Consider the following 13,865-nt stretch of genomic DNA (forward strand, 5'->3'; position numbering starts at 1 on the left):
TTGCGCCCAGGGTGCTCAGACGTCACCGCCCGCCTACCCCTCCCTCCCCTCCCCCCAGACGTGGTTCTCTCCTCTCCCGCCCACCCCTTCCAGTCTAAAGAGATGAGCTCTAATTACGTCCCTAAGTATTCTTTTTTTCCTCTTCGCATCGTTTTTGTTCCGGCCAGCTCACCGAAAAATAGAATGGCTGCGGAGAGATGAGGAATAGGGATCCATAGAAATCGCCGTGAAACTGTTTACGCTCACCCCCCACCCAAAGGCAGTTCCCTCCCCTTTCCACCCGCTCCCCCTCCTCCCCCACCCCCCTCACGCCCGCCCGCCCGCCTCTCCGGGACAGTTGCCACGTGATCGGAGCACTTCCTCCCATACTGCACTGCTAGTGGTCCCGAGTGCCCTCTCTTGGGGTTTTTTTCAACATTGACAGGTTAATTAAGAGTCGGACCGCCGAGCCCGCGGAAGATTAAATAAGTCCATCGAGTTCCGACCGATTTATTCTATTGCTCCGTAATGTCTTTTGTTCGCCTTCGGATTCCATATTAGAATTCCCAATTCCCCTCCCAAGAAGATCCCCTAGTTGTTATAAGCTTTCTCCGCTGCCTCATTGTCATGAATGGTGACTCAACGCGAATGGAAATTAAATTTCCGCAACTTAATTAAGTTTCCTCGTCGCGAAGTGATTACGATGGCGGAGTATGAAAATATTTTGTGGAGTAGCCGCGTTAATTCGGAGGACGGATCCTCTCGCCTCTCCTCCGCCTCCGCTGTCCCTTGCGCCGCCTTGCATGGCGGGGAAATGTCACAATAACGTGCGTCAAGGTGTTGGCGCCACTGTTCTACTTTTTTACAAGTGTTCTGTCGTTTTTTTGTATTTTCTCGGGTTTTCCTCCATGCCTAATATCTCCTCAGGCCCGTCGTTGTAATTGCTTGGCTAGATATTTATGTGAAAATACGAATTTTTTGCCAATTCATTGCTTTAACAAATCGATAGAAAATCAACCTATCGAATTGGCTGGCCTGAAGAAGCAGCTTAAACGAAAGACAATATGAAATTTTAGGTTTTCGTAGTTAAATTATCAAAAAATGGTTTATCCGTAAACTGAAATGTTCTATGGTAATTGAATTGGCAGAAATTTGTTGAGCGTAAGTCAAGTCTCTTTTGGAAAAAATAAAATTATCCTGATTAAATTAATAGCGCATTAACATAACTTTTAGCAATGATATTCATTTACTTAAAACTCGCAACCTCACACGCCACATAATTTATACGTATAGGTAATTAGTGAAATGGGCTAACTTAAGTAATTTGTATAGTGTTGTGTATGGCATTGATTTTGCTAATAAACTGTACATTGGTTGTTAAAATTTGTTTTCAACCTGGCTCTAGAAAAATAGAATTAATAATTATATATTTACACAATTAATTACTTGTAATTATTACTGTTCTCCGCCAATCGTATCATTAAATTTCATCAAAAATTTGTTCCATGTTCAAATAAAAGAAATGCACGATTTGCAAATGGTTAGTGAACATATAGGTCTCAATTCAGCTCTCGTTTTGGGCTAAGTTTAATGGAAATAGTACACTCAGTGGAAATTGTGTTTCTACGAAATATTTTTCATCAACTTTCACCTGTGTTTCAAGACAAACAAAGCGGAACATTTTATTATCATTTTCCATTTTAATTTCTCTAAAAACATAAGTTTAAGTAATGGTCTTAAATGTACCTTCTGCTCTAAGAAGCACTGAACATCCTGCTGTTTGAAATAACCATTAATGCATAATCTATCTTTCGACTTCATTATTTTTATAGTGATTGCTGGAATAAAAAATCTCTAAGATACTTGAAGTTACGGGCAAAGTAGCATCCAATAATCACTATGAAAACAAATCTGAATCCAAATAGCATTTGAAAAGAACACAGGTTTTTTATTATTTCGGCAATTTTGTTATTTTTAACATATATAGTAGCTGGACTAACTAAATGGGCGAAGTTATTAAAGACCTAATCAATCAACCGGACACCAAAAGAATTATATTTGAAATGAGATGATCCGCTGAGAGAATAAGTTTTGATAACTCTCATATTTATTTTATGTAAGATCATTTTAAGGAAATCTGGAATGTGGAGCGGCCTCTCACTTGTATATCTCTGACTGTATATCTATCTCTACCGTGCCTAGTCTATTGAATGTCAGTGCTAACCCGCCGCTTGGCTATAGATCGTAGTGACACTTCAAAATTGTTTAATTCGCCTAAGTTGGATGCATAAATTGCAATTACTAGGCGATATTGTCACTGCATAATAATGCACTCGATTAACAGTATTGGTTAATATAATGTGATATTCAATCCTCGCTGGCGTCGTCTGATTATTTTATAGATGTTATTGCATTTAGTTTATTTCACCCTAATGTCAATTAACATGACTGTGTATCTGTAATTACAATTTACAATTAATGTACAATTTCAATTAAAGCAGTTTATTTTCAAAATGAAATGCGCTTATTTTTATGGACTCTACCGGGCTTGTAAAACTCGTCACTCGAGTTAGAATTGCATCTCTTTTTTTATATTTGGCTAAATCTCTTTTCGAAATGTTAATGCATAATCAAAATCCATGTATCACTTTTTTGTAACTTTGTTGATGCTGATTAAATGGTTTTTCATGACTTTTCACTTTCAATGACGTGGTAGTTTGTGAACACACGCGGGACTTGTATGTCTCTGTCGTGACGGTATCAGCGCGATTTTCCTCTGACGGTTGATCTTCGACCACGTAAAAACCCCAGAGCGCGGTTGCCACGGTTCCTCCAAATCGCAGCGGTTTGTCGCCGGCGAATTCGTGGGAGCGTTCGAGGGAACGATTTCTCGTCCTGGATGGCGACACTGGAATTCCGACGGAGGCGAAGTCATGCGAGCGTCTCGGAACCCTCGAGCATCAATCGCCGGTGGGCGAGTACTCACCTGTTGCACCCATATTGCTCGGCCGAAGCGGCAATCTCCAAAACCCCGGCGAGCAACCGCCCAGTCTCCTCCCTTGAAACAATTCCTGCTTTCGACGACTCGGCCCGTGTGCTCGTCCTCCAAGGGACGGACTTCTCCCCCGCGCCGGGCGTCCCGTGGGCACTCGGTAGGCAGGGCGCAGTCGACGGATACTGGAAGGCGGTTATGGAGGGGAGAGAGAGGCCGCCTCCGACGGGAAGAGGGCAGCGTCCGCGGTGCAGGGTTCGGTGCAAGAGGACCAGGGTTACGCAGTCCCGTTTATGAATGGACGCACGAGATTCAGTTGTGGCCGTCTAAGCGTTTCGCCGACGAATCCCTCCCCCACTGCGGGTCATGACCCATTTATATAAACGCAAGGTGGGCGCAGTGGACCCTCTCCCACTCTCCGCACCCCCCTTCCCATCATCCCTTTTGTCTCCCCTTCCTCCCGTGTCGACATCCAACCACCCGCCGCGTTCCCCTTCCACTCTCCCGAGAATCCCATTCCTTCCCACCCCCCCTCTCCCCTGTTCCTCCCCACTCTTCGCCCCCTCCGCCCCCTTGGCCTCTTTGTCCCGCCCTTTGGGGTACCGAAGACACGTCCCCTCTTTCATTCTCCCCTCCCACCCGTTCCCTCTTCCCCCGGAATCTCTTACCTCGTTTGGACCCCCGTTTCTCTCTCCCCCCACCCATGATTCCAAAACTACACCCACACACCCTTCCACTTCCCTTCGCCATCCGCGAATCTCTCTCCGGCTCCCTTCAACCCCTAGCCGCTCTCGTCCGCGACCACCTGTAAGCCCACATCGCGGCCCCCTCGCGGGCACTCTCCCCGCTTCGCCTCGCCCGCCCGTCTCTTGCCCGACAAACCCTGCCTCGGCTCCTGGCAATTAATTCCTAGGGTGGGCGCGGGGGTCGGAATCCCAATGCGCTAATCGCGTCGGCCAATCAGGGTCTACCATCCTCTCTATAAAACTTAAATGAGGTGGATCTAATGTTGTGCGCCAAAAGAATGAAGAAATGTCTCGCTCAGTGAACTCCCTTTCCACGCAGAGTAAATTAACATTCACATTCACCACGCGTCTGCTAAAGTGAACGCACCCTCGGAAAAGTGTTCGGTATTGAATGAATCTTTTCCTTCTGTAACCCTGAAAATCACAAACTCTATTTGTGTTTGAAGTATCACGTTCCTTGTTGAGGTTTATGTGTTAAGAAATTCTCGAAAGGCATGAAACATTCGTTTCCTTATGACTTATTAAACCTTGTGACGTGTTGTGCCTTTCAACGACAAAAGAAATGGGTCAACAATTTACATATTTTCTGAGTGAAAGAAATGTTTTCTCTTGTGGCAATCTGCTGGTATCATCAGTACACAGCGTTAATGTGCGACAATTATCTTTCTTATAAGTCTTTGTGCGCAACCTACGGGTGAACGGAGAAAATTAATTCTAATTTAGGTTATCAGATGAAAGTGCGCAAATTCATACGCCAGGTGGCCTCACCTCTTTTAGTTCGGCAATGTTTCTGCGTCCGTCACGTGCGTGCGAAACGTAAAGGTTGCTGTATATATTTCCCCGTCCCCACCATCGTCTCACCCTCGCCATTGTTTTTTGGGGTTATTGTGATCATATTAATTTATTCTCGGGTTCAACCGTACCCCGCTGCGTTTCCCCCGTGCCCCCGCCTTTCTGCCCTATAATTTAAGCATCGTAAAATGATACCAGTGTGACTCAATCTTATTATGTGACCATACCTTGATCATAAATGTCATTCATGGGTTAACCCGTGTTCACATACGCGCTGGAAGTACAAGAGTATCTCCCAAGTGTGCTGTATCTTTATAGGGTTGTTTGCGAGTATGGTTGGTTCATTTTGCGGGGCGAAAGTTGGTGACTTGAACGGAATGAAAATGGCCGGACACTGTTCACCACTCTGGTATTCTCAGTTCATTATCAATTTTACCAACGGTGAAAAATTGATCTGCAGAATTAATTCGCGGATAATCCGACGACAGGTGCCCTTTGAACTGCCTTTTACAGACTCTTTGGGGGGTAGATTGTTTTGTGGTGCATTTTCATGTGGTAGTGATGTTTCAATTTCTTGCTTGTTTTGTCCTGGCTTCCGTGTTGTAGGATGGCGTTCGTGCTGCATCATGGGGTGCAGTTTTGTTTTTTTTTTGTTGGTTTGCGGTATATGTGTTTGCATGAGTGTTGGATGAAGGGATTTTTGCATGAGTGTGTGCGCTGCTGTGGGCGTAATTTTCCACGATGTTGTTTTTTTTTGCAGGTGGTATTTTTCCTTTTTACGGTTGGTGACCTAACACCCCCCGCCACACGCCCTTGCGGCGGCTTGTGGGGTATTATGTAGATGTAGAGATGAACTGGCACACTCATGGCTTCATGACAGCTTTCTTTGGTGAGGGCCAAAGTAACTGCTGGTAGAGCAGTGAAGAAATACGCGAAATCCTATCCATTTGAAAAGTTATCAAAGGTGTTAACGGAACGTTTGAATTTAGTGGTTAATTATTTACTTTTTAATTGAGTTACCAACTATCTCTATGATTTTGTTTGCTCCCTAAAGTTGTCATGGCTCGCAATGTTGGCGAAACTCATCACTGTCGGCACCGAGGCGCAACGCTAAATTTTTTACACTGAACATTTGTATTTGGTGTTTTATTGTCGTTGGAAATAACGTGATGGTATTAGCATAAGGGTATCCTCTGGTTTCTGAATATGTCTCAGTGTGACATTTTTTAAAAATTTCAGATCTGTGACGAGTCAGGTTTCTTCGTATCTCTTTAGGTATTTCCTTTATTCTGTAACTCCTCTTCGTTGAATTTATTTTTATGCCACGGCTACCAAAATAGGTGCTTTGAACGTAGATTTTAAATGGTAGCTAAGGTGTGTGTGGTTGGGTGAGGGTTAAAGAGCCCAAATGTCCTGCCGGTTCATGTTTTCAGCTGCCGACTTTCCGGTGGCTGATTTTGACATTTCCTCAGGGCTTCCATCACCGTTTCCAAAGTTGCCTTGCGTAGTGTACTAGCCGGCTCGGATAAATGTCTTCCGATTCACAAACTACAATGGTGTCCGATTTTTTAGATTGTTTTATTTTCTTGAGCACAAATTTTGATATTTTAACCTTTGTTCCCTTGCAATCAATCAAGATAGTTATAATGATGTATAGTGATAGTTATAATATGAAGATGGTTTTTCGTTTGGTGTGATTCTGCCGCGTTTGAATATAGAATGGGTGTTATCAATTATAGACTTGGGTTGTGTAGAATAAAGATGATCATTGGATAGGTCAAGTTAAGGAAATTTCGCATGATAAAATTAAACCTTAAGAAAAAGCTTGTTTTGAAAGTTAGTTCTCCCTTTTGCTTTTTAACATGTGCATTGAATTTTAGTTCATTGCATTTAAAACTATTATTTCAGTGAAAATAATTTTCATTTCCGAGCAACTCGTCAAATTCCATTCTGCTTCTGGAAGCCTGTATTTTGCTTTTGCGGTACTATTCCATCTCATATCCTTTGACCTTCTTTTCTCAGTCATTTCAAGTTCGTTCGTGTTGCTTTTCCTTTCATCAGGAGAAACGGTGACGAACGAAGAAAGAATTTCTTTTATTGTTGCGAAAATCTTAAGGAAACCCGAACTCATGGGGTTTTTAATCAGTCTCAGACGTTTCCCTCTCTCAATTTTCTCTTTCTATCGCCCTTGTCTTGTTTTTAATTCATTACTGCCTCTGTAAGAATAATTTATACAGTGGAGCTCATAAAATAAAATATTAAGGTTTTCAAATAATTAGTACAAGTTGTCTTTTGTTATATTATTAACAGTTTAAATTGTGCACTACTTGTAGAAGTATTCTCTGGAAATATTAAGAACAATTTTTTCACATCCGTTCCATTTCTTCAAGAATAATATTATCCCTATCAGAATAAGCATAGCAATAATGTATAATAAGTCAGAATGAAATGCCATCATTTATAGTTAATAACACAATGCTAACATATATTTTAGCTAAGGCTTAGCAAGGAACAAACCAAGGTGTGCTTTTTATAAAGGTGTCTTTAAAACGTAAGTTAGTAGTTATTGTGTAGTTAATATTATTGCTACGATCGCATTTTTTTCACGCTGGGTTTCTGTGGGTGTAGCCCGTCTTACCCCATTCCCTGAACAGTATACATCTACCAAAATGCCCTCCTATCCCTAATGACGCGGATGATCTTTAATTTCGGTCGCCCTTAGTAACTTAACTTCAATGAATTTACGAGATTTCTTAGCAAGAGAGCAGTGGGCGTAAAGGAATATACCAATAAGGCAATAGTGAAAATTTAGCCTGTTTCGAGGGGCTTGACAGTTTTTAAATATTTAGCACCCTGAAAACGACACAATTCATTTTTCTTATTCCAACGTATCATTCAATGCCTTTTACAGTGCACTATTAACCCTCCCGCCTTGGTAAAAGTTATTATCTTTGTCTTAAACTTATAAATATTCTTGTTCGTATGATCTTGTACTTAAATTTAAAATCCCGCGATTTGTCATTGTTACATTAAGGTTTTTATTACAAATGTTACCTTATTTTTCCTAATGTGTTAAAATGAATTTATCCAAAGCATGCATCCCTCGGCAACTTGCCATCTTTCGAACTTGTACCGTTGCATTTCACGTATTCTTGTGTCGCGTAAATTGTCCTGAGCTCACGAAGTTGTGATATCTACCGCCCAAAATAAATGTAACAAGTGTAACACTTTTCTAATGTAAATCGGTATTTATTAGACGTCAATAGAAGGGAGTTGGCAGAGATCAGTCAAAAGGGAGAAGAAAAGGTCAATGCGAAGCAATCAAGCATCATGAACTAGCATATTTGGCCACGGTGCATGAGCCTTCGTAATTATTCAAGTATACGCTTTCTAGTTAGAAGAATTAGGTTTGAATCGCGCTGACTCCTTGGTTGCTCTTTCCGTGATGAATTACTTATAATACTCTCCTGGGACATTATTGTTACACCAGCCGTACCTAATTGCTATCAGGGACAACGCATTTCGAATTGGAATCAAACTCACCGGCCGGATTGCATTTTGCGAAAGCTTGCAATAGGATTGGTTGCACTCATGTCACTTGGGCCGGTTCCTTTTTGTGTTTCACATGATTTCCTTTCCGTGACCTTCTCGAATGGACTGATTCTTAGATATTATACCCTCTTTATCTGATTTAATGGCCATTCTACCGTGAAGATGATGGCTGGTCAAGGTGCTTTCTTTCAGGCAATTCACATTTTTCGGAATATTTTACTATTTGAGTCTTCGTCAATCTTAAAAGACTTTCGGAGGCATTGCAACTTCGTATAAAGGTCGGAAGTGGAAATATCTGAACTGAAGACGAAAGCTGAAATGTCTCTGAAACGTCATAATGTGAATGAAACCGAGTGAAACTTCCCTCAAAGCCCTGAATTTTCAAAATGAAAGCATTTTATGCTTCTGAAAAAAAAATATTTTTGTAAAAAATTACGTGACATTTTGGAGTTATTTTTTACGTGATTATGATATTTACACTCCAAAAAAGTTAAAATGCGGCGCGGAGAAACCCTTGGGAAGAGGCTATTCTCAGTTGCATTCAGTGGCAACTCGACAGTGCCCACTGTCGTCCTGATTATCGTATATTTAAGTGCTGTATCTCTTCCACGGAAGAGTTGCCAATTTTTGAGTTATCAGTTTTTGTAGATGCTCAGTAAATGTTGCGAACTCAGCCTGGTGATCTTTGAAACTTCGATTGGGGATAATTAATTCGTCAAAGTGGTGTGTATTGACGCAGAAGGGGCAATATCATTCCGTTAGAAATATGTGGAATTCGTGAAATTCCCGAAATTTAAAAGATCTCGCATAACAATTAATGTTATTCTTTTCGGTCGGCTCATTATCCTCGACTGTTTCTTAGGAAGCGAATGAGAGTGTCTCACGGAAATGTAAAATTCATGATTATCTGAAAGTCAGGAAATGGCTCACCGAGGAAAACTTTTCGTATCTTTCTCGATGATTTCGATTTCGGTGTTATTTCAGTCCTACCTTTCCCCCGCCGATTGATTTAAAACTATCTCTCAGTTTAATGGAGACATTCGTTTAATGGTGGCCACATTAATTATTCATTCCTTTTGATTATTTTGTGAATGTTTCTATAAGACTTTTGCGGTGCAAAAGTTTCTGAACACTTCCCTGGAGGCCTACGTGTTAGTCACTCTCGCTTAAGAATTTATGCAGTTGGAATCGAGTCCTTCGGAAATAGTATTTTTCTTTGTTTGAGTTCGACCTCCACCACGCCGCCGCTCCTTTTTTCGAACTATATTTTTAGCATTAACCTCCTGGTCTGTTTCTTGGCATGCCAGTTGAATGTGCATCGCGGAATAGTGTATAAGAATGAAGACATTTAGCCCAATTTCAAGGTAATGACAGTTATACATTACCTTGTTTAATATTAGCATACGTATACATTACGGATATTACTATGATTAGGACTACGCAGGAACTCTGTAATATCTCTCTTTGTCTTGCCATAATGTTGTGTCACAACGCGAGTACAGTAAAATGGAATCAATTACGAACATTGGCGATTGTGCGGAAAATGAACACACCTAAATTGTCCAATGCCGTAAAGTTCTCTTTCTAATTAGTTGTCTTTAAAAATGAGTAAAATTGCTGAAATCACTAATATGTTGGTTTCTCTCCGAATTATTTATTTCACTGAACAGGGGGGGGGGGCATTTAAGGGTTTGAACACTTCGCTTTTTTATCAATATTACGTCTCCCGATTGAAGGGAGACCTTTCCTTCCCCGTCAATTCGTAATTCATTTTGTGGTGTGGATTCAAGGAATATTTTTCCAATAAAATCGTGTCATTCGTTTGCCCATGTTTTCTTGAGATCATTTTGGTTCATTCAATGAATAACACTATGTATATTTCCACTGTTCTTTGTTTACGTAAAACTAGTTTCGACGCTTTAAGCGTCATCATCTGGTACGTACCTGATGATGACGCTTCAGCGTTGAAACTAGTTGTGCTTAAATAAAGAGCAGTGGAAATATACATTGTGTTCTTCACTTAATGAACATGATCTTCCACGAATTTGAGCCGGGAACAATGAAATGATTTTGGTTCTCTGTCCTGCGACCATGTAACCCTTTCAATCCTAAAATAATTTTATATGTTTACCCAGATGCCTTCTAATGCTTTCATCATTGGTGGAACGTTTTTCAGCCGCTTATCATTTTTAGTATCGATTCCCATATCTGTCACCGTAATTGAGGCGTCCATAACAACTCTTCCATCGTTTACTTCCACCAGCGTCGCGGAGGAATTAATTTCACGTGAATGATTTCAGGTGCTCTCCGATCCTGAATGGTATGCAACCGACAGGTCTTTCCTGCTAAGTCAGAAGGCCCACCTTTCGGGATATGATCGTGTCAATATTATTGAGTAGGAACGTTTAGTGGGTGATATTTTATTCTTACTGATGGAAGCATCACTAAGCTGTTAACTGGTGTATCCTCGTGTCAAACTCTACTGCATTCTTTATTTGTGTACGATCACAACCTTAACTCTTGTCAGTTGTGAATAAGGTGGCAGTGGTGGTATAACCAACATCTCCATAGTCGCTTTATTCGAGTGCTTTCCCAGTTTTCGAGGCGTAACAACAAATAACATTATGAGTTATGGGTGATTTCGTACAATTACGAAGTGAAGTAAAAGGCGCGTATAAGTAATCAGTAAAACAAGCTGCCAGAAAGTATTTGCAGTCTCTATAAGGTTTGCTTATCAGTGTAATATTCAACAAATAATGTCTTTAGTTCGTATGAGAACAATGCTACATAATCATATCCTTCCGTTAATATTGCAAGTATCTAAAAGTATTTTCAAGTAATACTTGCAAATGGAGGCCACGTACTTAGTGGAGATTTTAGTAGGGATTTGTTAGCGGGTACAAGGCGTAAAATAATTCATTCCCCGCCGTTTGATAAAAGGTTGCTAAGTTCCGCCGAAGTAATTAATCGGACTATAGTAATTCCGAACAGTTAATTCATGAGTCACATGATACATTTTTAAAAGCCGCTTAGACATTCTACTAGTTATATGCGTATTGTGAACCCAATATTCCGGATAGAAGAGTAATAACATGTATTCATAGTGAACGTACGCTCCGATATTATTTTATATGAACCATACTGATTTATGGTTGTAAACGGGGAAGTCGGTTAAAAATGCATGCTGCAAATGTGATGCATGCAAATATCCTATAAATCGCCATGTTCTGTTCCATAAATCCCGTGTGTGTAGTTGTTACGCCGCTTTATGCTTCTGTTCTCTGATTTTAGGTAGAGAGAAAGCGGGAGATTAGAGCAGTGCTGTATTTCCCACAATGTGCGTGGGTATGAATAGGCTGGTATGGGGCGTATGTGATCGTAGTTGAGAAGTCACCTCAAAATGAAAATGTTAATTGATCAAAAATTCACAATGTTAGTATGCTTAGGTACGTCGTTATTGTGTTCCTGTTGCAAGATGGCTGTGAAGCACTTATTTATTAAAAATTTCTTGTAATTTAAAATGTTTATTCATATATTGATAAGTTATACAACCGAGGTAAAATTGCAACCGCTTTGAATACGCAAGAGTTTTCATGTTTCTATCGAGATACGTGTCCGAGTGTAAGAATCTATAAATGGTGCAGTTTATGAGAAACTCTTATAATATAGGTGGCTTTCACATTGAATAAAACTTCGTAATGGTAAATAAATGTTTAGCTAACATCAGGGCTGCATAATCATCGAACCTTTGTGAAAATTAAACAAAACGTCTATTAGAAGTTAGTAATGTGGGAAATACGCGAGTCAGCTAACTTAAAGGTGGTGATTTCGAGTCCCTCCATGGCTTCCTTGTGGAGTTCACTCTACGGATTCTGCCCTTGAGACACCAGGGGCTTATCATCTACCTATCATTTCTGGCGTCGCTACTGAAGACGGGTTAAGCATTCACGTTATATATACTTATATATATATATATATATATATATATATATATATATATATATATATATATCAAGCTCTAAGCTACATAATATTGTCTAGTAAATTTATTATGAGGAGTAAAAACTATCTCAAAGTTAAATGCTGACACTTCTAGCTGTTAAAGGTCCCTTATTTCTAAGTTTACGCATTTGTTTTCGCCCCGTAGCATTTTTTAAATCTGAGCTCATGCCGGTCATAGAGCAACAAATTATAACATACCCGCAACACAGTGTGTGCTGTGTCGTACACTCAGTACATAAATTGTTGTTACCAATTAAACCAGTTTTCAGTTATCATACGCATTACTGAAAACCTCAAATGAAGCATCCACGCCGTAATTCAATTCCGTCCTGAATTCGCCGATATGTTTATTTCGAACAGTCGTTATAAAAGTCGAATAGTTCGAGGGACGTTGATGTGTACATATATATATGTGTGTATATATATATATATATATATATATATATATATATATATATATATAGGCGGGCAACAAATAAAGCAAAAGAAGCATAGTGAAAGACGCAGTGTGAGGATGTAGAAAGTTTGCAGAGGTAGGGTGAAATTGTTGCTCTGTACAACAAAGTTAAATCTTTATCGGTAAGTAAGAGAGGAAGGTCTATGCTAACAGTTAGAGATAAGACGGGTAAGGTAATAGTTGACGCAGGAAAGATCCAAGAGAGATGGAGGGAATATATAAAAGAACTGTATAGTAAAGAACTAAGACCAACAAAGTTAGACATAGAAAAGGAACATGACGTAGAGGAGACGTAGAGAGCTTAGGTCCAGGCATACTCGACGATGAGATAGGAAGAGCATTAAGGGAGATGAAAGAAAATAAGGCCATGAGGTGGATAACATTCCTGCGGAACTACTAAAATCTTTAAGAAAATGTGGGAGGAAGACGCTATATAGGCTGATTGGTAGTATCGATGAGGAAGGAATCTGGCCGGAAGACTGTGAGATGAGTTTTAGTTCCTATTCCAAGAAAGGTAAAAGTTATATCATGTGAGGACTACAGGACAATAAGTTTGATATCCCACGCAGCTGACTTTGTTCTTAGGATCACAAACAAAAGGATTTAGAGTAGGGCAAATGATTACTTAGGGGATGACCAGTTTGGGTTGAGGAAGGGGAGAGGTGCGCGTGATGCTATTGCAGTAATGAGATTATTAATCGAGAGGAATATAGAATACAACCAGGAGGTATTTTCCTGTTTCGTAGATTTCGAAAAAGCGTTTGATAGAGTTAATTGGGAAAAACTAATGTATGAGTATATTGCAAAAAATAGGAATAGATTGGAGGGATAGGAGGCTAATCCGCAACCTGTGCATGTCTCAGACTGCTCAGGTGCGAGTTGGGAACGGGGAGTCCGGATGGGCAGTGTTAGGAATAGGTGTAAGGCAGGGTTGCCCATTATTACCGTTGCTGTTCAACCTGCATGCAGAGGGAATGATTAAAGAGGCATGGGAAGAACTGGAGGTAGGCATGAAAGTGGGTGGGGAATTGGTAAAATCAGTTAGGTTCGCTAATGACCAAGCTTAATTTGTCAGTCGGTCAAGGAGTTGCAAGCATTGCTTAGTGAATTGGAAATTCAGTGCGACAGGTATGGGAAGAGAATCAATATTAATAAAACAAAAATTATGCGATTTTTTAGAAAAAAACGGCTAAGCTAAACATGAAAATAGGAGGGCAAAAACTAGAGCAGGAGCAAAATATTTATATGGTAGTTGTGTCTATCCAAAAACCTACCTTAACCGGTGGATTACCATTTATATATATATATATATATATATATATATATATATATATATATATATATA

The 13,865-nt window shown here is 40.2% G+C and overlaps 2 protein-coding genes across 4 annotated transcripts in view; one reads left to right on the forward strand and one right to left on the reverse strand.

The window, feature by feature from the left end:
• The window catches only part of DNAlig3 (DNA ligase 3), a 202,975-nt gene that overhangs the window by 45,080 nt on the left and 144,030 nt on the right, over positions 1-13,865 (forward strand). The window lies entirely within an intron of this gene.
• CNMa (CNMamide) overlaps positions 1-13,865 on the reverse strand; it is an 88,093-nt gene that overhangs the window by 28,404 nt on the left and 45,824 nt on the right. Inside the window, exon 1 of one of the 2 annotated variants that reach the window (XM_071589616.1) lies at positions 2,966-3,308. The exons of the other annotated variant lie outside the window; for it this stretch is intronic. Within the exon in view, the coding sequence (XP_071445717.1) occupies positions 2,966-2,978 (13 nt within the window). The 5' untranslated portion in view covers positions 2,979-3,308. Of the gene's footprint in view, positions 1-2,965; positions 3,309-13,865 lie in introns of those variants that run through there. 2 annotated transcript variants of the gene reach the window in all.

Source organism: Hetaerina americana, unplaced genomic scaffold (genome assembly GCF_022747635.1).
Source record: "Hetaerina americana unplaced genomic scaffold, ioHetAmer1.1.p SCAF_4, whole genome shotgun sequence".
Classification (NCBI taxonomy): Eukaryota; Metazoa; Arthropoda; class Insecta; order Odonata; family Calopterygidae; genus Hetaerina; species Hetaerina americana.